This window comes from Drosophila innubila (genome assembly GCF_004354385.1).
Source record: "Drosophila innubila isolate TH190305 chromosome 2R unlocalized genomic scaffold, UK_Dinn_1.0 1_C_2R, whole genome shotgun sequence".
Lineage (NCBI taxonomy): Eukaryota > Metazoa > Arthropoda > Insecta > Diptera > Drosophilidae > Drosophila > Drosophila innubila.
The window spans coordinates 9,002,451-9,024,159 of NW_022995374.1; the positions used below are offsets into that span (position 1 = coordinate 9,002,451).

Consider the following 21,709-nt stretch of genomic DNA (forward strand, 5'->3'; position numbering starts at 1 on the left):
GCACAAATGAAAACGTGGAGTGAAAGAAAGCCCATTTTCAAATAGAACAAGCCAGGCCAAAACAGGCAGGCAGGCAAAACAACGGCAAACAAAAGGCGTTGCGTACAAACGAGAAGTGGAAACAATTTGCCAAAGCGTCGAGCGTTTGGTTATAATAACAGCAACAGCAGCTGGAGCAGCAACTGAAGCATCAGCATCTGAGAGTCATTGGGGAACAACAGCCTGGCAAACAAAAGGCGTCACGCAAAAAAGCAAAAACAAAAAAGAAAATAGCAGGAAAAAATTAGTGCACAAAAAGCGACAACAAACACATAGAGAACAACAACAACAGTGGCAAATACAGCAACGGTGACTGCATCAACATCAAGGTAGACAAATATGCAAAAAAAGGAAAACAACACAAGCACCAACAAAAAAGCTTATGCCAAGCAAAACTCTCTTTATGCGCCTTTCAGTCGCACTATAGTACATATCGTCCTCTCTCTCTTCCTCTCACTCCCTCTCCATCTCTCTCTGTCTCGGCACTGAAGCGCACTTCAAACAAAATGGCGCCCACATGGAAGCGTGCGATTTGCCGCAATTGCGTATCATTAATTTGCGTTTTAGTTGCCATCTCTTCTTTCCTCTTTTCTCTTCCCCTTTACACCGCCATGCACATATCCCCTCCCCATCGAACCTTTCCCCTGTCATTGTGCTTGTCGTCGCTCGCTTAAATTACTTTGTAAAATGTTCGTGCCTGCAACGTGGCGTATGAGCAATAAATGTTGTACACACTTAAAACCAAACGCCTCGACCCAAGTCAACAACCAAATGCCAACGGCTGCGACCATGTAACCATTGGCAACGTTTATGCGAACAGCACATATTGCGAAAAACATGATCGTACTAAGCCCATTAAAAATATCTTCAAAATAAGTATTTTACAGTCGATAATATAGCTCTTTAGTTTTATTTTAAAACATAGCTTTATATTAACAATATTTGGGTTCTTATCAGGGAATCAAATCAAAACAAATATAGGCATTCCGCTTGAAAATCGGTATATTTTTAATGAAGTTATGAGAGATCAAAGTTATTATAATAATGTCAAGGGGTAAGTATGAAAACTTTGATGATGACTTAGAATCGAAAAATATCAAATTTTCAAGATGATAAAAATTTAAATGCAGAATTAATTTGGTGGCCAAATCAAGATCAAAATGACATTCCGCTTGAAAATCGGTTTAGTTTTGACAAAGTTATGAGGGATCAAGGTTTTCGAAAAAATGTCAAGGGGTAAGTATGGAAAATTGCATGATAGATGGCTTAGAATCGAAAAAATATCAAATTTTCAAGATGATAAAAATTTAAATGCAGACTTAATTTGGTGGCGAAATCATGATCAAAATGACATTCCGCTTGAAAATCGGTTTAGTTTTGACAAAGTTATGAGGGATCAAAGTTTTCGAAAAAATGTCAAGGGGTATGTATGGAAAATTGGATGATAGGTGGCTTTAAAACAAAAAAATATCAAATTTTCTAGATGATAAAAATTTAAATGCAGAATCAATTTGGGGGCCAAATCATGAACAAAATGACATTCCGCTTAAAAATCGGTTTATTTTTGATGAAGTTATGAGAGATCAAAGTTTTTGAAAAAATGTCCAATGTATGGAAAATTGGATGATAGATGGCTTAGAATCGAAAAAATATCAAATTTTCAAGATGATAAAAATTTAAATGCAGAATTAATTTGGTGGCGAAATCATGATCAAAATGACATTCCGCTTGAAAATCGGTTTAGTTTTGACAAAGTAATGAGGGATCAAGGTTTTCGAAAAAATGTCAAGGGGTAAGTATGGAAAATTGCATGATAGATGGCTTAGAATCGAAAAAATATCAAATTTTCAAGATGATAAAAATTTAAATGCAGAATCAATTTGGTGGCCAAATCAAGATCAAAATGACATTCCGCTTGAAAATCGGTTTAGTTTTGACAAAGTTATGAGGGATCAAGGTTTTCGAAAAAATGTCAAGGGGTAAGTATGGAAAATTGCATGATAGATGGCTTAGAATCGAAAAAATATCAAATTTTCAAGATGATAAAAATTTAAATGCAGACTTAATTTGGTGGCGAAATCATGATCAAAATGACATTCCGTTTGAAAATCGGTTTAGTTTTGACAAAGTTATGAGGGGTCAAGGTTTTCGAAAAAATGTCAAGGGGTAAGTATGGAAAATTGCATGATAGATGGCTTAGAATCGAAAAAATATCAAATTTTCAAGATGATAAAAATTTAAATGCAGAATTAATTTGGTGGCGAAATCATGATCAAAATGACATTCCGCTTGAAAATCGGTTTAGTTTTGACAAAGTTATGAGGGATCAAAGTTTTCGAAAAAATGTCAAGGGGTATGTATGGAAAATTGGATGATAGGTGGCTTTGAAACAAAAAAATATCAAATTTTCTAGATGATAAAAATTTAAATGCAGAATCAATTTGGGGGCCAAATCATGAACAAAATGACATTCCGCTTAAAAATCGGTTTATTTTTGATGAAGTTATGAGAGATCAAAGTTATTGAAAAAATGTCAAGGGGTATGTATGGAAAATTGGATGATAGATGGCTTAGTATCGAAAAATATTAAATTTTCTAGATGATAAAAATTTAAATGCAGAATCAATTTGAGGGCCAAATCATGATCAAAATGACATTCCGCTTGAAAATCGGTTTAGTTTTGACAAAGTAATGAGTGATCAAAGTTTTCGAAAAAATGTCAAGGGGTATGTATGGAAAATTGGATGATAGATGGCTTTGAAACAAAAAATTATCAAATTTTCAAGATGATAAAAATTTAAATGCAGAATCAATTTGGGGGCCAAATCATGATTAAAATGACATTCCGCTTGAGAATCGGTTTATTTTTGATGAAGTTATGAGAGATCAAAGTTATTGAAAAAATGTCAAGGGGTAAGTATGGAAAATTGCATGATAGATGGCTTAGTATCGAAAAACTATAAAATTTCTAGATTTTCCTTATACTAGATCCCTAATTTTAAGTAAATGTAATGAATTTTACTCTTATTTACCATATCGTATAATGAAAATTTATGAATCTTTTAAAAGGTGATTAAGATTAAACTGCAAAACTACTTTCAATTTGGAGAGCAATACTTAATTCATTTATTCATTATGGAATTTACGAGAATGCACAATTTCAAATACACAAAATCAATTTGCATAAACATAAATTATTACTATATACGGGTAACAGTTAAACTGGATATATGTATGTGGGTGGGTGAATTTCATACTGCGGCTTGTTGCTACATGACTAAAACATTTACTGCGACAAGCTCAATGCCTTAGTTCTCATCACTGTCCGCCTCATGTTCTCTCCTCTCCCTCTCCCTCTCCTTCTCAGTCCATGAAATGTCCTGCTGTAAGCAAATGCAAACAATGTAAAATGATTTTCAATATTAAACCGGGCAGCGACGACGACATCAGAACAAGTATTGGACTTATGGAAAGAGGACTATGGTTGTTTCTGTTGTTGTTGTTGTTGTTGTTTTTATTGTTGTTGCTGTTGCCGCCACAGTATTTTTACTGTTACTGTTACTGTTACCAAGTACTGGCTTTAATGCCGCTTATGCTTCAGCATTATGGCCGCATTACGTTCATACAACGATCAGGCTTCATGTTGCCCATATGCTTTATAAGTCTGAACATGTTTGTCCATTTGTGTGCGTTGTGTTTTTATGAGCTTTATGGTTGAAAGAGGCGCCAAAGAGTTGACTGAGTTCAGCTGTAAATTTAATAGCTTCTCGCACTAGTATTGGTGTGAGTTTAAACCGCTTCTAACATTCAGTAATTTATCACACGAATGTTCTACTTAGCCTACGAGTCTATTTAGTTTCAGTGCATGTTTTAGGCTTCAAATTTGATGATATGGAAACATGACTACATTTCAAATGGTTGTGGTCTCTTTGCAGAGATGGGCTTTATAACTTTATAAAGCCTGTTTAAAGGCGCTTTCCTTTAATTTGCAGTCATATTTAACTACTTCTAGTTCCTTACATAATTTAAAAATAATTTCTATCGAATGTTATTTGGAAAAAGGATATGTTGGACTTAAAGCTTAACTATTTTACCAATCAATATTTATTAAAATTTTATTTATCATTTTAACTGATAGGTTATTCAATGGTATTGTCCGTAATTTTTAGCTATGATATGCTACGATATTATTGACAGAAGCCTACTTACTTATCCATTTTAGTAATATTTTTATTCTATTTCCAAATTCGTATCTTAGCAATTATCGAGAATCTTGATTGATTGCTTTCAAATGCTTCAAATTGAAATATGCATCTCAATTGCTACTTTTGCACTTTGCTGATTGGTTTTTAATAATTTTTTTTTATTGTTATTCTACATCTGCAGGGACCATTGGAAGAGCTTAAGCTATGTCAATAATGCTCAACGATATCCTTCTAAATCCCTGAAACTGCGCTTGAACATTAAAATTATTTTAATCGAGTGCAAATGGCGGGGAAAAAAAATGCAGAGAACGAAATTAAGAAATGGCCTCAAGTGGAGTAGAGAACACGGCCGCTTAACGGCCGAGTCAAGGCAATTATAAAATATTTTCATTATGAGCATGGGGCAAAATAATTATGCCAAAAGTCTGCCGGCAGCAGGAGAGGGGTGGGGTGGGGGGCTACAGTGGGTGAGGAGCGAAAGGGGACATAGGGCAGGCAGGCTTATAAACCCTGAATGTGGTCCACTTGAGCTGCTCGTTGAGTTTGTAGCTTTTGGTTTGGTACAATTATTTCATGCTCATTGCTAATTAAAACTAAATTGAGTGCATACACATACAAACACAGATCCATAGTTACATGAAGAGCGAGACAGAGAGTGACGGAGGTCACACACACACACACACACACAGGGATAGTCATATTCTTTTGTGAGAGTGTGTTTGTGTGAGTGTCTGCGGCTTATGGAAAAAGCAAATGCATGTCGACATCGTAGAGCTTAAATTATTTAAATGTCATATTGCTCGCCGCGACTTTGCCCCACACAAGCGAGTGACAAGTGTGTATATGAGTGTGTGTGTATATTGTGGTGTATGCGTGAGCTCATTACAAGCTGTCACGTGGAAGAGACTGGATGAGTCTTACAGTATTTTGCTTGTGGGCGGTCGTGTGTCAGCACTGAGCAATGAATTTTTAATTGCCTTCTAATTATTTGCAGTTTCTTATAATTGAAAAACTGAAAGCAACATATTACTGAATAGTACTCGTAGTTGAATAGAATGAATACCATAAATGCAACAGAAAGTGTTTGAATACAACAAGACAAGTTCTAAGAACCATAAAAAAACCGCCCAAAAAAAAACGAGACTAAGTGTTTAGACAATCTTAGATATTAATTAAATTGAAAGAAGTGTCCAAATGTAAATAGTTCTTCGACAAATTAAAAACTCCTAATTATTTTTAATGTTTTGGTACTATTTTTATTACCTTCCTAAAACTAGTTGAAATAATTGACAAGTTTTTCTTTTGACTTATCAATATAACTTTTTATATTATAAGCGGGCAATACTGAAGAAATTATTTTTATAGCAATGAGTAATTAAACTGATTCACATCTTGTTATCTCCAAGCACCCTTATAAATTGATGTATGTAATTTATGATACATTACTACTACCTGCTTTTTCTACAAAATATTCGTATTTATACAATTTAAGGTTTACCCTCTTTACTCTGCAAGGTTTATATATATTTTGCTACGTTTTTACACCACATCTTTTATTATGATTTAAATACCATACACAGAATAAAACTTTATACTAACTAAACTGATTAACAAATTTTTTATATATTCCTATAAGTATTTTACAATATATTTCTAGACTTTATTTTTATGTAAGCTTTTTAATGGCAAGTTACAGCTTAAAATCTTTTAGCCATATTGGGGAACACAGTCTAGACTCTAGAAGCTGGCTTTGTCTTTGTTTCCCGAACCGGTCCCATCATCAGTTGTGCGTCATGCAGTCCCAGACAGACCATAAAAGTATTGCAACTATAACAAGAATGACGAGAAACGGCCGTCGACCAACCGACCGTCAATTGTTACACTCAACAACAACAATAAATTGTGTAATAAATCAATACACACATACAAAAAAAAAAAAAAACAGAAAATGAAATGTACAAGAATATTTAAGCAAATACACTCGTAATTCTTATTTGAAGCAGCTGGACCAGCATTTACACCCTCTGATCCGCTGACCAAGCTAAACAAATACAAACTCGTAACTGCCAAAGCAACTGGACCGACAACGTCAGCACTTAATTGTTTACTACTAATTATTTGCCTATGAGCTTTGCTGATGCATGTCCTTATCCAGCACTTGCAGCGCATTTGCAGCTCTCCATTTCGTCCGGACTTTATTTGTAATCCACACGAACGTACTTAGGCATACTACGGGTATATTCGACTTAATGATCCTCTTTTTTTTAAGCCGGAAATATCGGATTACTGCGGACTTTTCTCAATTTTTACAGAAATAATCTATGCGAATAGCACACAATTATATTTTATAATCGAAATTGGCATCAAGAAAATCTTAAAAATCAATTTGTAAGTTTAGGGTTAAAATATAACAAATCTCGCAAAATTAAACTGAAATTTTATAATAATTTAATTCTTTTTGGTCCAGCGATAAGACATGAAACTGGTATCTAAGCAAAATGTTAAATGGAATAGCTAAAAAAATATTTGTCTATTATCTCTCTCGGAATTTGCTGTAGGGCATCAGAGTAGCGACTCTCAGTTGTTCTCTCTTCCTCTCATTTTTTCTACTTAAGTTGTTGTTGTTGTAGTTGCTGCTAAAGACTTAAAGCCGGCCGGCTTGTCCAGTTGCTTAGTTCGTTTTTTTTTTGTTTTTTTTTTTGGTTTCTTTGCATTGTTTGTTTGGACAAGCGACAGCAGATTTTTTTGTACTCTTCCTCTCCCTCACTCTCTTTCTCTTAATATCTTTCTCTGTTTCAGTCAGACGACCTCACGTTGCTTTTCATTTTGTGGGCTTGTTTGCTTTGTTTTTGCTGAGCCTTAAGCAGGTGTGACTTATGTATGTATGTGAGTGTTAGTCTTAGTGTGCGTGTGTGTGTATGTGTGTTTGAGTCGGTTCATAGACTTGTTTGCTGCTGTTGTTGCTGCAGTTGTTGTTGTTACTTAATCGCCTGTGTGCTGGCTATCGTTTGCTCTTGAACTTGAGGTAAGCGCCAGAGCAAACAAACAAATAAGAATAATAAAAAACAGAACATGTAACTCAGTCTGGTCAGAATCGTTTTTTTATATTAGTTTTCTTTGAGCATAAACTAATTGACTCTCTTCATTTACGTTTCTCTTGCTCTCTCTCTCCTTTATTTCTCTCGCTCTTTGTGTCTCCGTTTCTCCGCTCTGTCGTCGGGATGGCAGCAATTATTAAAACGCAGCCATTGGCGACATGATAAACGATTTCCGCAATATTTCCGCCCGCACGGCGCAGGGTTGGCAAGGGCAATGGACCCAACAGCTGCCATCTCAGCTGGGGTTGCATAAACACACACACACAGCGCGAGATAGATAGAGAGAGAGAGAGAGAGAGTCTTTTCCCCCTTGTTAGCCCAACCCCCATCCCGCCCGTACGCGGCCTGCGCCCGAGGCTGCAACGCTTTACTGTGGCCCACTTCACACGGCTTCATAATTTAAACACAGCGCACACAAATTGTCCTTGCTGACAAAACTGTTGAGCAGCGCCGCAGCGGCTTGTTTACAGTTTGTTTTGCAGTCAGAGCGAGACAGGAGAGGGCAGTTAAGAAGAAGTATAACAACAACAACAACAACATGTTGAAGAAAACGCAAAAGAGTGAATTGAGCAGAAGGCAAGTGTGTTCAAGAGAGCAGGCAAGAAAGCCAAAATTGAGCAGAAACATATACAGTGGTGAAAACTGCCCTAAGCAGGATACCACATATTCACGCTTTTAAACCGGCAAAATTAAAAATAATATATTTAAAAAGGTTTGCCAAAAAAAATTAACATTTTAATAATTTCAATCAAACCTAGTCTACTGATATAAACTAAGCTTTCTAATGGATGAGTTTGTTTAAACAAATTAATTGTTTTTACCGTCATCTGCAAGATTATACAAATATTTATTAACGACCTATTTTAACTTAAATAAAAGCAGCCAGATTGTTGTCCAGCTGTATTTATGTTAAAAGAAATTCAAATTCACTAAATATCTGTGACTAGCGACAAGATTTTAAAATTCATAATTCATAAGACATGATAGAATGGTTCGCTCACCCGAAAAATATCTGTGTACTCTTGATAATCTTTAAAGCTTTCAACAAATTGTTTGTCTCGACATTGAAGCACTTCGTTAAAATCAAATTTATAAGAATGCTTCATTGTTAAATAAGTAAAAATAAATGCAAAAGTCAAAGAGCACATACAAACACATGAATATCATATTTAATATCATATCTTTAGTTAATCCCATAATCATTCATTGTTGTACGTCTTGTCTTAAATTTTATTCGTTTATACTGTTTGCATGTCTGTCATTTTTTTTGATTGATTTTCATGTTGAGCTTAAGTTTATAAATTGTATTCTTTATTTTCCCACTCAAATTGTCGCTCTGTTTGTTTGACGCCACAAAATGAGGAAATGCTTAGTTTAATTTATTTTTTTCTTTACGATTCTGTGGACTATCTTAACGAGCTCAACGTTGAGATGACATCTCTCTCCCCTCGCCATCGCCCCTCGCCACACCCCCTACATGAACTTCTTGGTCTTTTAGGGGTTCTGGAGCATGTACATGCATAATGCGGCCACAGGTCGCCAGGGGCCGTGCCACATTTAAGAAATTGCGTTGCACATACATAAATAAATGTTTATTTGCATATTTGTTTAAATTTATTTGTTACCAGTGTTGCCGGTTTGGTTTTTTTACCACTACATTTGGTGTTTCTCACCCACTCAGTGGTTTATTTGGTGAATTTGTTCTTTATCTAAGTATTATTTTGCAATATGGATTAATTTTAATTGAATAATAATTGTTACAGAAATAAACATAATATATTTATGAATGGTTTTATATTTAATTTTTATTATAATCTCTTTTTAGAACAATTAACTTTTCTTGGACTCACTTAGGTCAATGAAGAAAATCTTTAGAAATATAATCAGATCTATATATAGATAAGAAGATTCTGCAGGAAATAGTGGTAAATAGTGGTAAAGAATTTTAAGTAAAAATAATAAATCAAAAATAAAGACACATTGAATGATATTAAATTCATATCTAAAAGACAACTTGGATTATTTCATTTTAAATTCCCACAACTACACATGGAAAATAAGATATCAAATGATTTAATTTGTTTCACAAAATTGATGGATTTTTAATGAAAACCTAGTGGTTTTTTTTATAAACATTTTAGAGGGGCTATTTTTAGAGGAAACGACAGCACTGATTGTTATTGTTGCTGGGCGCTGCAAATCGTTAGAATTCTAATAGCCCATGAGTGGTTTATGATAATGCAGCAGCGGTTGACGGTTGACAGTTGCCCTGCTGCAGGGGGGGAGGTAGGAGAGGGCAACAATGGGTTAAATCGGCTGCTGTATCTTTCGCTGTCTTGGCAAAATTTTGCCTGGGCAACGCTTTTCACTTGCTGCGGCAATAAAACTCCAAGCAAATCCAAAAAAATAACAAAACAAATTGTGTGTGCTTTTTTTTTTTGTTTTTGGTGAGCATTTCTGAAACAAGGAAAAGAATTTGCATAACAAAAGCGATGGCACGAGGGGTAGGAGGGAGGGAGGGGCCGGTTGGTGCTGTTTGTTATTTTTGGCATGAGCGAGAGCGAAAGAACAAGGAGGAGCACGAAAGCGAGAGCGCATTAATATGTTTACTCAAGCGACGCCAGCGAGCAGCGACGCGACGTCACTGCCGTCGGGTTAATGCACCGCAGCAGAGATTAACAACAAATTAAACCTTACCTTTGTCAGTCAAGGGTCTGAGCGTTGTTGTTGTTGTTGTTGTCTTTGCATTTGAGGATCTGAACTCCTGTTGCTGCTTCGATTTGCTGCTGGCGACTACGACGAAACACAGCAACAACAACAAACACAAATTCGCTGTCGCCGGCATTTTGCCGCTGCTGCGCTGCCTGCTGCTGCTGCGGCTGATGCTGCTGCTGCTGCTGCTCCTTTTGTTGTTGGTCTTGCTTTTCACGTTAAAATAAGATACTCACACACTCACGCACTTACACAGAAAGCAGCTATTGCTTAAAATTTACTGTGTTTTGTTTATATGCTTAACATTTTTGTGCCGCAAATTGTTGCAGCCTTGTTTTCTTGTTTACTTTTGCTTCGTTTTGTTTTTTTCTCTTCTTTTTGCCGCGCGAATAACAAATATGTACACACACACACACACGCACACGCTCAAATACACTTAACACCAACACTTGCCAACTTTGAATTAGGCACAAGGCTCAATCAAATTGTAAACAGACCGTTGCCCATACATACAAATATTTATTTTTTACATAATTTTTAATAATTTAACATATGTATGTATATTTATGAATTTTGCGTCGGCGTTTAGAACAAAAATCGCGCACCGCTATCGCACCACACGCCAAGAAAACCGTAAGAAGACTGAGAAAAACAAAACGATTCATGCAGAGAGAGAGATTTACAAGGTAAGAGAGTGCGCAAGCAAATTCAAATTCTGAGAGCGAAACCAATGAATGAGAATGACGTCATTACTAACAAACTCAATTTTATGGACTCATGGAACAGCATTGAATTATTGAATCACATTTTAAAAACATTTAACAATGTAATTATTTATTTTTGTCTCACAACTATGTTTTTATTAAAAATATTGAAATACAAAATTCAAATGCAGGTATATATCGATATGTCAATCTAGGACTACCGCTATTATTCTTGCACCCCTAATTCTTCGATATTTTCTGCAGCCCTGGCAGTATTCAGTTATCGCAGCCCTGGATTAATGTTCTTTTTTTAAATCACAGCAGGCGGCGCCAAATCTAACAATTACTTGAGTAAATTTAATTTCGGCATTCAGTTTAGGAACTCGTTGCCGTTAATAACACGGCACAAAATTTCTCGTAAAACTTCCATTTTCGAAGGGAAATAAAAATAGTTATTTAAAAAAATGTTGCCCCAATTGATTGTGAGTGAACGATGAAAATTCAAAGTGCATTTTGATTGCGTAATGTGCAATTGCAATTTTTCAATTGCAGTTATGTCGCCAAATGCAACGGACAGTGCTGCGGACCTGGAGTCGAGGTACCGCCAACTCTGGCACTACAAACGATGATGTTATTGTGGACTTCGATGATCCAGAACATCTGCCGCTTCCCGTATATCCCAAACGTCCCGACGAGCCACTTGAAAAACGCAAACAGCGGTAAGTAAAATGCTAGGTTCACACTGCGTCGCACTGTGACGTCACAATGTTTACAAAACGAACATGATTTCCAGAATTTGGCCGTTAAATAAAGGCAGATTTAAAAAGTAGCATTAAGAAAAAATGCCAGAAATAATATGTTGAAAAAACAAAATTTTTGGAACTCAAATGTTTTTTTTATTAAAATTTTTGTGATAATGCATTTGCAGTTTGTCACTCCATGACGCAATGTGAACCTAGCATAATTAGCTTATTGAAAGATTGACGATCCTGTATTTATGTAAATAGATTATTGTACCAGTCTCGCAAGCGAGGCATGCTAGAGAACGATTTGCTTCTAAGCACCTTTGCCCACAAATATCTGAAGGGTTTCAATGCAGAGCAAACGGAGATTTACGATGATCTCATTAATGGAGTGAGCAACGATTGGGATATTTATTACTGGGCGACGGGAGTGAAGCCAACACCCGATCAATATGACACGGAGATCATGAAGTTACTTAAGAAACACGTCGGCAATGCTGAGAAGGTCACGCGCTTTCAACAGCCAGAATTATTGAAATATTATCTGCAAAAATAATTGTTTTGGGGGGGAAAACGTAAACAAGGCTGACAAACTTGCGGTCTTTCTTGGGTGTCGTTTTCCCCTTGTAGTTTACCCCACCCCCCACCACCCTACTGTCTTCCCGCCTCAATTTTTACCGAATGTCACGAATTAAAACATGAACAAAGCTTGCTGCAGAATTATGTGGATACAGACGATACACACACACATACACACACACTACAATGATACTCCCCCACACACACACACAAAGTTACACTCTTGCAGGGCTGGCCTGTGCGTACTTATATTGCTTATTGTATTGTTAAATATGTATTATATGATATTATGTTAATGACAAAAAACATTAAAATAAAACAAAAAAAAATTAACTTTATTTAATTTTTCATGCAAACATTTAGGCTTAACTTATGGCTGAGAAAGCTTTTGGTTTTGCTAGCATGATTGCTTAAATTTCTAAAAGCTTACAGTGGGCTACGCAGGCATGTTTTGTTATAATTTTTAAAAACTCCAGTTCGACAGTTAATTAAAAAAAATCAAATTTTTACGCTTATTGTTGGCTAACAACGTTCAAAGACCTTGTACAAGGTGGGTAAATTGGTCAGCTCATAGAGCTGCTGCTTGAGTCTTGCCGGCGGCAGGAGGTACTTCTTAAAGCCTGGAAATAATACGTGTTCCATGTGCCAATGCTGGCTGCGCATATCACCATCATCCTGCCAGTCGAGCTGGGCATAATAACGCGCAGTTTCACGGCAGAAACTCTGAAAGCACTCCGCCTCCTGCTCCCACTCCACCTCGGTAGCCAGACGCAGCAGATAAATGGGTAACTGGGCACGGCTGGGCACATGTTGTGGCAGCAGTGCTGGCAATGATTCCAAGCATCCCTCCTCCGAGATGCGCAGAGCGAAGTACTCTCGCATAATGGGCGCCTTTTGCTGGAGAATGGACACCGCATTTGCGGCTAGCTCCGATTTGTCACCATCCTCCGGCTCCCAGCCGGCTGTCTTGCTCTCCAGAGCAATGAGCAGCAGCTGCTGCAGTGGCAGTGGCGGCACCACGCTGATCTCGGTACAATTTTGGAACTCGTAGACCAATCGCTGATAAAACAATTCCTCGCTAAGGGCGAAGGTGTTGCACATGTAGAGACGCGTCTCGTGCTGGAAGAGCGCATGTCGTTCATCCACACAGCCCACATAGACCAGCTGCTTGAGGATGCCTCGCAACTGGATGTGGCACTTTCTCTCGATGCTCTGCTGCATTTCCAGGACACTGGTAAGACGCACCTCTTTCGATTTGCGGGCCGCTATTACCCGGAAACTCTCCTCCTGCGAACCTGTAGGCGTTTCATTGCTGGAACTGCTGGACAGCCCAGAATCACTCTTTTCCAACGGCTTGAAAAACTTGTCCAGTTTCTGCTCAGTGGAATCCGTACGAACCATTTCCTTCTCGTAGATGCGTTGGGTTTTATCCTGAATTTGGGTGTCTTCCAGCTCCGAAGTGCCTGGAAGTTTGAGCTGCTTATAGAAGCTTCTGGTGGCATTGCTGCCCAGCAACTGAGCCTCCACCTGTTGCTTGATGCGATCCACGATCTCGTCCTGATAGAGGAAGTGCACCTCGTGCTTTGTGGGATGCACATTGACGTCCAGATTCTGCGGTGGCATCATCAGACTCATGTAGACAAAGGGATGTTGACCACGGGGCAAGTACGTGGAATAAACGGCATCCACGGCGGTCTTAAGTGCTGCAAGGATATGGACTTATGTAACTCCTACAGGTGCTATCTTTTAATATACACTGCTCACCTGGCGACTCGACTAATCTGTGATTGATGAACAGCAGCAGCGTTGACTTCTTAGCCGCATAGTTCACTTGGGTAAGTTGGCACTCTAGATCGAACTTGAACATGTCATCCTTATAACGGAACTCCATCAGCTCCTTGGCAATGGCAGCACCATAAATGGCCCGTATATTCTCCGCCCGCGTACTACATGCCTGTGTCTTCAGTGCCGACTGTTCGCCTTGTTTGCGTAGAACGAAACCCACGTGGGGATTATGCACAGCGTACTTGGAGACCACATCGGAGATCTTTTGAAACTCTTCCGCCGGGGACTTGAGTGCCTGTCGCCGCTGAGGCATAGAGTAGAACAGATCCTCAATGGTAATGATGGTGCCCTGATTGCCGGCACATGGCTTGGGTGCACCCACCAGTTTTCCATCCGAATAGTTGGCCTTGTAGCCACAACGTTCGCTGGCCGTCTTGGTTTGTATGGTCAGGTGGGCCACATGACTGATGCTAGCCAATGCTTCGCCACGAAATCCAAAGGTGGCGATCTCTGTCAGATCCTCAAATTTACTCAGCTTGGAGGTTGTGAAGCGCTCGCAGACAATGGACAGATCCTCCTTGCGTATGCCGGTGCCATTGTCCTGAATTTGCAGCAGCTTAAGACCTCCAGATTTGATGTTTACCTGTATATGGCTGGACTTGGCATCCAGACTGTTCTCCAGCAGTTCCTTGAGAGCATTGGCTGGACGTTGAATTATTTCGCCAGCGGCTATGCGATTGACAACCACCTCATCTAATTTCTTTATGACTCCGGGCTCCAGCATGGCGCCAAAAACTTGTTGTCCACAGAGCGAATGTAAACAAATGAGCCAAGTCGGGGCTGCCAACTTATTTAAGGAAAAAAAACTGTTTCTGGCTGGAAAGCATCCAAAAAATAGCTAAACTATCCATCTTTTTTTGAATTTGTTTTCAATTATTTATAATGTAATTATTTTCTTTATTTTCACAAAACAGCAAGTCACTTAATTAATTTTCAACAATTAATTCATTTATTAAGTCATTTTAAGGTAAAACATAAACTTCATTTAACAATTCATAAAGCGTTTTAACAACAACTATATTGATTTGAGAACTTAAAGAGAATTTTCAAAATTCGTACATTAATAATAATTGTACTGTAACTTATTCAAATGCTTGTTAACTAATACTATAAGCTTTTTTTTGTCTGCGTACGATTAAAACATCCATTTGCATTTTAAGCAGATAAATACCGATATACCCAAAATAATAGTCGTATATTTGAAGTAACTGCGAACTTTACGCCGCTTACGCTCAGCGATAATCTCGTTGTAGTCGATATAAAGCGGACTTTTAGGTGGGCTGAATGATCCAAGCTATAAAAGAGTTAATGTTAACTTATATGGCAATTGAAATACATTAGAAATGCATTCTTACATATTTGATAGTCTTGGTGAGATCGTTTATGACGCCGCGATATGCACATAAGCTGTTCTGCAAGTTAATTAACTGCATCTCCGATGGCTGGCCAAGATTACCCGCCAACTGATTCTGTATGACGAACCGCAGCGATGACTGTATGATGACCAAGTGCTGTAGATGATTAGCCGTGATCATGAGTATATCATAGAAGCTGAAAAATGTAAAGATATTTTAAAATGACAAAATAAAATTGTTTTAAAATGATCTTACTTCTCTATGCCATCCTTCTTAACCCGCGCAATGGATTTCTTTGACCAGTGATGCAAATGAAAGCTGTAAGGAATCAAAATTATTTAGTTAAGATGTTTTCAGTTCGTTCTACAGATAATACATACTCCAGTATACCCTTCATAATCTTGTTGCGATAGATTGGAAACTTCACGCCAATATCACGTAGTTTCTTATCATTCATGTTGAGGAATTCCCCAAGTGAGGTATTTGATTTAGCAAAATGTTCCAGCATATTATCCATATTGATTGTGCGTAGAATGACGTTGAGTTCCTGAAAGTACTCCGGGCAATCGGATTTCAGAAAAATGCGTGGAACATGATCACGCAGCGTGTTATAGGACAGAAATGCTGATGGCACCAGATAAACTGGATTCTCGCGAGGCAGCAACTCCAATAGATCGTAGAATCCGTGAAATTCGGCTACATGTTTGGGTGTGTAGCCCTTATTGTTGGCAATATTGGCATTGACACCGGCCTCCATCAGCAGCTTAACAATTTCCGCATGATTATTCTCAATGGCAAAGAATATTGGTGTGCATCCCTGATTGTCCACCGCATCGAAGCTAACATCTTTAATTAGAAGGCGCACAATGTTGCTGAATCCCTTGCGGCAGGCAAACATAAAAGGCGTCATGCCGTATTTATCCGAGACATTAATCACGGCTCCATGGTTGAGAAGCAGACGCACCAGTTTCTCCGCCACATACGGATCCTTGGCCTGGCAGTCACATGCCAGCATTAGGGGCATTACCGAATCCACCTGCTTGTTGACATTGGCCTTAAGCTCGTTGACCAGGTGCGAGGCCAGTTCATAGAAGCCACTCCGACAGGCGTGCATCAGCATGGTGTCTCCCCCGCACACCCCTTCATCCACCGGGAAGTGGAGCTCATCGATTTCTTCACACACACGCTGCAAGTCGCCATTCAACAACGCATCGTAGAGCTTTTGATCCCGTGGTACATGTAGCCTGACCTTCTCCCTTTGCAACTATATAATTACCAAGAAACTATTAATTTATTAATAAAACATCAATTACTGCACCTACTTTGTCCGGAAAGTAGAATCCGTCGTAGCTGCTGTCGTCCGAGTCATCCGAATCCGGCGGTGGTCCAAATTTAAGTTTATTGCTCATTTTATTCGATAAATGTTATAAATTTAATGCAATATATTAACACATTTCCAATAATAGCGAAGAGCTATTAAAAAATTACGCAGCGAAACGCAAAAAACCAAACAAAAATGGCAAAGCTTAAAACACAGTGTGACCATAGCCCGCAAAGAGTAAAACACACAAGCTGCTAATATAAAAACATGTGATGGTCACACTCGGCGGCTTTGTGATAAAACGGTTTTTTAAAACCATACTTTAATTCTGTTTGAAAATAATTATAAGTACACTTATTAATTATAATATAAATTTATTTTTATATTTGAATATAGTTCTTAACACGCCTCAATTTCATTTCTTTTTGTCCTTTTTGGCGAATCTCGGACCACCAAAGCTTTTGCCCTTGTTGAATTTATTTTTGCCCGCCTTGTTGGTCAACTTAACGTTGCTGGTTTTCTTCTTGGCCGCAATTTTCGTCATCTTCTTGTGACGATTGGCCTCGGATCTGTTGTGGAAAGTATACATATTTAGAAATTAGAGAAATAGTTAAATTTATGGTTACCACATACCTCAGACGCAGTGCACCGCCGCGACTGACATCGGTTAGATCGTTGGTGAAGGCGGATTGTCCACCACGTCGTTTGGCCTTGCCGCCGGAGGCAGCGGATCCGGAATATTTCGAAGTCTCCGTTGCTGCACCCAGTTTGCCAGGACGCTTGCGTAGCTTGGCCATTTTGGCGCGCACAAGCGACACCTTTTCAACTTCTTTCATGGCGCGTTCCTTGGCCAACTGTTCGGGCGTTTTTCTTCTGGGCTCTTCCTTCTTCTTCTTGCGCTTGGCCTCAAACTCCTTGACCGGCGGTCCATCCTCCCCATCGCCACCATACTCTGGTCGCTTCCGTTTGCCCGCCGTCTTGCCATTGCCTTTGCCTCTGCCCGCTCCTGCTTTGGTGGCCTCGTCGCCATCGGTTAGCGATAGTCGAGCCTTTTCATTCTCCCGCTGTTGCTTTGTTTGGAACCAGGTGCGTCTTTCGTTGGGCTGCCCCAGAAGCTTGCGTTCTGTCTTTGACAACTGCTGCTCCGTTTTGGCCAGCTGACGCTCCGCCTGCTCTTCATCCAGAATATTTTCTGCAGGTATTCAGATTATAAATTAATAAAATCATTAGATAAGGTAAATTAACACTTACGTATTTCGGGCTCCAGAGCTGTCAGCTTGTTGCGATACTTCTCAATGATTTCTGGCGGTATAATGCGATTCTTGACGCTGCTCTCGGCATTCTTGATGATGTCCTTGACGATCTTACGCTCCTTCTCACCGGCCAGCGACACAGAGATGCCCGCCCGTCCGGCACGAGCTGTACGACCCACACGATGGATATAATGCTCCGTGGTAATGGGCATTACAAAATTGATGACCGTCTTGACTCCCACAATATCGAGACCACGAGCAGCCACATCGGTTGCAATCAGTACATCAATCTGCTCCTCCTTGAACTTTTTCAGCGACTCCAAACGCTGCTGTTGTGTCAGATTGCCGTGCAATTCTCCGGCTCTAACGCCCAACAGACCGAGCAGAATGTGGAGTCGATGTGCCTGCTTCTTGGTCTGCACAAAGACCATGCAATGGTCGTGGAAGGTGCGACATATCAAGCTCGCCAAAATGGGCTCCCGGTCGCCTTCCTTGTCCTCGCGTATGCGTATAAACTCCTGCCTCAAATTGTAGGCCACCTGTTGATTGTTGTTGACAAAGACTTTGACGGGTTTGTCCAGCGAAACGGCGGCCAGATCCTTGACCTGTTCGCTCATGGTGGCCGAGAAGAGCATTGTCTGGCGTGTCTTGCAGCAGGAGTTGATAATCTCCTTCATCTGCTCAGCGAAATACTCATCCAACATACGATCAGCCTCATCCAATATAAGCACCTGCAATAAATTCCATAAACTTCTTTTAATTTCAATATAAGAATGAAGACTTAATATCCTTAACAATACGGGATCAGCTTGCATCTGCAGCGCAGTTGCAAGTACCAGAGTTTAATCCGCATTGTCTCGAAAAACTCAGAGCGCAAGGATGGAGAATCATCATATGATCCATAAATCACAGAACAACTCTTAAGATTAACTTACCTCAATGGAATCCAAGCTGAAACTAGGCGTGTTCTTAATGTGATCGATAAGACGACCCGGCGTAGCAATGACAATGTCCGGATTCTGACGGAGCACAGCCTCCTGAGCCTTAACATCGAGACCGCCAATAGCCAGACCCACATCAATGGTGGTGAACTGACAGAGCTGCTTGGTCACCTGGTAAACCTGGGCGCCCAACTCACGTGTCGGCACCAGGACCAGCACCCGGGTAATTGCCTTGTTGTTGAGCGGTCGGTACAGCAGTCGCTCCAATGTGGGCAGCATATAGGCAGCCGTTTTACCTGTTCCCGTTGCTGCACATCCGCAAACATCACGGCCGAGCAGTGCTATGGGTATGGTAGATGACTGGATGGGCGTGGGATAGATGTAGCCTAGGACACCGATGGCACGCATCAGCGGTCGCGACAGATTCATTTGATAGAAGGAAGTAATTGACTCATTTGACTCGATAGTGTCATCAAATTGCATTTTTTCGCCCTCCTCGTCTTCGTTGTCCTCATCCGTTTGCTTCTTCTTCTTATTCTTGCTCTGTTTCTTTTCGCGAAGTCGCAGATTATCGTGCTGGAGCTCATCCTCGGATAGATCAATCTCCTCATCGCTCTGCTCGGCAGCCACCGCCTCCGCTCCTCCCCGCTTCTGTAGGCGAGCAGCGATTTTATCGTCTGTCTTTGTGCGCGCCTTGCGCTTTACATACTTCATCAGATCATCCCAAGTGTCCTGATTGTATTCCTTGACGGACGATACAAATTCAAAACCTTTTTCGAACTCGGTCACCTTTTTGTGTCTCAGTTTGGTCGGTTGATACTACTCGACGAGCCGGGTTAGAAAGAGAGAATGTTAGAACTGCAGAGAGCGACAAATTTATATGTTTACTCACTTCTACTTCAGCGTCCGAGTCTTCAGATAGATTCTCCACCTCGGCATCATCTTCAATAGTGCCTATCAAGTCCATATTTTTAGTTGCTCCCATCTTATGCGCTTGCTTAGAGTTGCAGCGCGTGTTTACAATTCTACAGTCCAACACGTGTGCGACGTGAGCGACAGTAAATCCAACGAGTTGGCAGCTCTGTCATAGAGATTTCAATGCATGTATCGCTCATCCCTAATATCTGTTGCCGGCAGTGTTGCGAACTCGTCGGGTGATAAAAAATCTAAACTAGCCTTTGAAAAAAGCTAGAAATAGCCAGAAAATTCGGTTGGTAGCAAAAAAAAAAACGCTACAGTAATCGTCATCTGCAGCTGAACTTATATAGGTCTGATTAAGTCCTATCTCAATCAGAATCTCTTCAATATTGGTTGATGTCACCTTGCTTTGAAAATAGCTAAAATTCCCCCAAGTCGCTATTTTACAATTTATCCCGGATTTTGCCAATTGCTACCCGCTAGATCTACCGGGGAAATAACTAAATAGGCAACACTGATTGCCGGCATAGTAATTGATATGTATATCGATAAGTTTCGATAGTTTTTGGCCGGGCCAACAGCTGTTGAAACAATTGTTATGAAATTTTGTTAGTTCCCAACAAAATGTTGCGCTTCTTGACAAAAACTCGTAACTTGAGGTAGATATGCGTAATTATCTATAGTTTGTGGCTATTAAATAAAGTACATTTTATAGATCACTGATGCCTGTCTCTGGCACTCGCTGCTATGCTCAGAAGTTGCCCAACAAAAGTCTCAAGTCCCAGGATGAGGAGCCGATAAGCAACGAGCCCATCAAATTCTTTGGCAGCCAGGCAGCCTCATGGCGAGCACGCGACACACGGAGCGGGGGCAGCGACGAAACACTGTGGTATCAGCCGTACGTAATCTCCGCCAGCTTGGCTCTGTTTCTGGTCTACTTTTGCATACTGCGCGAGGAGAGCGACATTGATCTGCGTCTGGAGGGCAATCTGTATGATCATGTTAGCGGTTTGGAGGAGGTGCAGCTCACAGTCAACTACAGATACAACAAGGAGCACGGACTGGACACCAAGGAGCAGGAGGCGCGATTAATCGAACTTGGCGTCGATGTGCGACAACTGGAAGCCCAATTGGCAGCACAATAGTTTCGTCCACAGTTATAGTATGTTATTTGTTAAGCGAAAAGTTAAATAAATATATTTATAACAGTTTTGAAAAGTACTTAATAGATAGTAGGGTATTAAAGCGAATCGAATTCGGAATCGTTTCGGTTATGTTTGTATGTCGGTTTCGCAACGGTTTTAAGTCAAATACCGGAATGACTTCGGTTTACAAATAAAACAATAAGTTGAAGAAATAAAAATAAAACTTCAATGATTTCAAAACAGATCAGTATAATAAGATCAATACTCAAATTTAAAATACAAATAAATTTACTATAAGCCGTCCATCACTCATAATTTGCATTCTTACCCCTTAACATTTTTTCAAAAACTTTGATCTCTCATAACTTTATCAAAACTCAACCGATTTTCATGCGGAATATCATTTTGTTCATGATTTGGCACCAAATTTGGTTCTGCATTCAAATATTGTTTACTTAAAAAATTTTATTTTTTTCGACTATAAGCCGTTCATTACTCAAAATTTGCATACTAACCAATTAACATATTTTCAAAAACTTTGATCTCTCATAACTTTATCAAAACTCAACCGATTTTCATGCGGAATATCATTTTGTTCATGGTTTGGCACCAAATTTGGTTCTGCATTTAAATATTGTTCACTTAAAAAATTTTATTTTTTTCGACTATAAGCCGTTCATTACTCAAAATTTGCATACTAACCCCTTAACATATTTTCAAAAACTTTGATCTCTCATAACTTTATCAAAACTCAACCGATTTTCATGCGGAATATCATTTTGTTCATGATTTGGCACCAAATTTGGTTCTGCATTCAAATATTGTTTACTTAAAAAATTTTATTTTTTTCG

General features: G+C 39.3%; 6 protein-coding genes across 6 annotated transcripts in view; 2 read left to right on the forward strand and 4 right to left on the reverse strand.

Annotated features, from left to right (window-relative positions):
* The window catches only part of LOC117783028 (low-density lipoprotein receptor-related protein 1), a 70,647-nt gene extending 59,955 nt beyond the window's left edge, over positions 1 to 10,692 (reverse strand). The window contains exon 1 of the mRNA XM_034620182.1: positions 10,040 to 10,692. Coding sequence (XP_034476073.1) covers positions 10,040 to 10,187 — 148 coding nt within the window. The 5' untranslated portion in view covers positions 10,188 to 10,692. The remainder of the gene's footprint in view (positions 1 to 10,039) is intronic.
* A 389-nt stretch (positions 10,693 to 11,081) lies between these two features.
* Positions 11,082 to 12,413, forward strand: LOC117784541 (succinate dehydrogenase assembly factor 2-B, mitochondrial). The gene is made up of 3 exons (XM_034622297.1): positions 11,082 to 11,240; positions 11,311 to 11,477; positions 11,766 to 12,413. The coding sequence occupies exons 1-3, from the start codon at positions 11,223 to 11,225 to the stop codon at positions 12,055 to 12,057; spliced, it is 477 nt and encodes a 158-aa protein (XP_034478188.1). The 5' UTR covers positions 11,082 to 11,222; the 3' UTR covers positions 12,058 to 12,413.
* LOC117784540 (DNA mismatch repair protein Mlh1) lies at positions 12,395 to 14,672 on the reverse strand. The gene is made up of 2 exons (XM_034622296.1): positions 13,845 to 14,672; positions 12,395 to 13,783 (listed from the first exon to the last, which is right to left on the reverse strand). Exons 1-2 carry the CDS (start codon positions 14,647 to 14,649, stop codon positions 12,603 to 12,605), a joined length of 1,986 nt encoding a protein of 661 aa, XP_034478187.1. The 5' UTR covers positions 14,650 to 14,672; the 3' UTR covers positions 12,395 to 12,602.
* Positions 14,673 to 14,851: 179 nt separating this feature from the next.
* Positions 14,852 to 16,786, reverse strand: LOC117783577 (probable serine/threonine-protein kinase DDB_G0278535). Its single transcript, XM_034621025.1, has 5 exons — positions 16,603 to 16,786; positions 15,661 to 16,544; positions 15,536 to 15,598; positions 15,281 to 15,476; positions 14,852 to 15,219 (listed from the first exon to the last, which is right to left on the reverse strand). Exons 1-5 carry the CDS (start codon positions 16,687 to 16,689, stop codon positions 15,061 to 15,063), a joined length of 1,389 nt encoding a protein of 462 aa, XP_034476916.1. The 5' UTR covers positions 16,690 to 16,786; the 3' UTR covers positions 14,852 to 15,060.
* A 169-nt stretch (positions 16,787 to 16,955) lies between these two features.
* LOC117784155 (probable ATP-dependent RNA helicase DDX27) lies at positions 16,956 to 19,850 on the reverse strand. Its single transcript, XM_034621813.1, has 5 exons — positions 19,688 to 19,850; positions 18,790 to 19,614; positions 17,853 to 18,585; positions 17,235 to 17,793; positions 16,956 to 17,170 (listed from the first exon to the last, which is right to left on the reverse strand). The coding sequence occupies exons 1-5, from the start codon at positions 19,778 to 19,780 to the stop codon at positions 17,017 to 17,019; spliced, it is 2,364 nt and encodes a 787-aa protein (XP_034477704.1). The 5' UTR covers positions 19,781 to 19,850; the 3' UTR covers positions 16,956 to 17,016.
* Positions 19,851 to 20,266: 416 nt separating this feature from the next.
* On the forward strand, positions 20,267 to 20,924 carry LOC117783876. The gene is made up of 2 exons (XM_034621432.1): positions 20,267 to 20,372; positions 20,429 to 20,924. The coding sequence occupies exons 1-2, from the start codon at positions 20,338 to 20,340 to the stop codon at positions 20,856 to 20,858; spliced, it is 465 nt and encodes a 154-aa protein (XP_034477323.1). The 5' UTR covers positions 20,267 to 20,337; the 3' UTR covers positions 20,859 to 20,924.
* Positions 20,925 to 21,709: the final 785 nt, after the last annotated feature.

Coding starts and splice junctions, on each gene's coding strand:
- LOC117784541 (XM_034622297.1), top strand. Junction 11,478..11,765: donor CTTGAAAAACGCAAACAGCG/GTAAGTAAAATG, acceptor TTATGTAAATAG/ATTATTGTACCAGTCTCGCA.
- LOC117784540 (XM_034622296.1), bottom strand. CDS start 14,649: ATGCTGGAGCCCGGAGTCATAAAGAAATTAGATGAGGTGGTTGTCAAT. Junction 13,784..13,844: donor CAGATTAGTCGAGTCGCCAG/GTGAGCAGTGTA, acceptor ATATCCTTGCAG/CACTTAAGACCGCCGTGGAT.
- LOC117783577 (XM_034621025.1), bottom strand. CDS start 16,689: ATGAGCAATAAACTTAAATTTGGACCACCGCCGGATTCGGATGACTCG. Junction 16,545..16,602: donor GATTCTACTTTCCGGACAAA/GTAGGTGCAGTA, acceptor GTAATTATATAG/TTGCAAAGGGAGAAGGTCAG. Junction 15,477..15,535: donor AAGAAGGATGGCATAGAGAA/GTAAGATCATTT, acceptor TACATTTTTCAG/CTTCTATGATATACTCATGA.
- LOC117784155 (XM_034621813.1), bottom strand. CDS start 19,780: ATGGGAGCAACTAAAAATATGGACTTGATAGGCACTATTGAAGATGAT. Junction 19,615..19,687: donor ACTCGGACGCTGAAGTAGAA/GTGAGTAAACAT, acceptor CTCGTCGAGTAG/TATCAACCGACCAAACTGAG. Junction 18,586..18,789: donor TCAGCTTGGATTCCATTGAG/GTAAGTTAATCT, acceptor AATTTATTGCAG/GTGCTTATATTGGATGAGGC.
- LOC117783876 (XM_034621432.1), top strand. CDS start 20,338: ATGTTGCGCTTCTTGACAAAAACTCGTAACTTGAG. Junction 20,373..20,428: donor ACAAAAACTCGTAACTTGAG/GTAGATATGCGT, acceptor TACATTTTATAG/ATCACTGATGCCTGTCTCTG.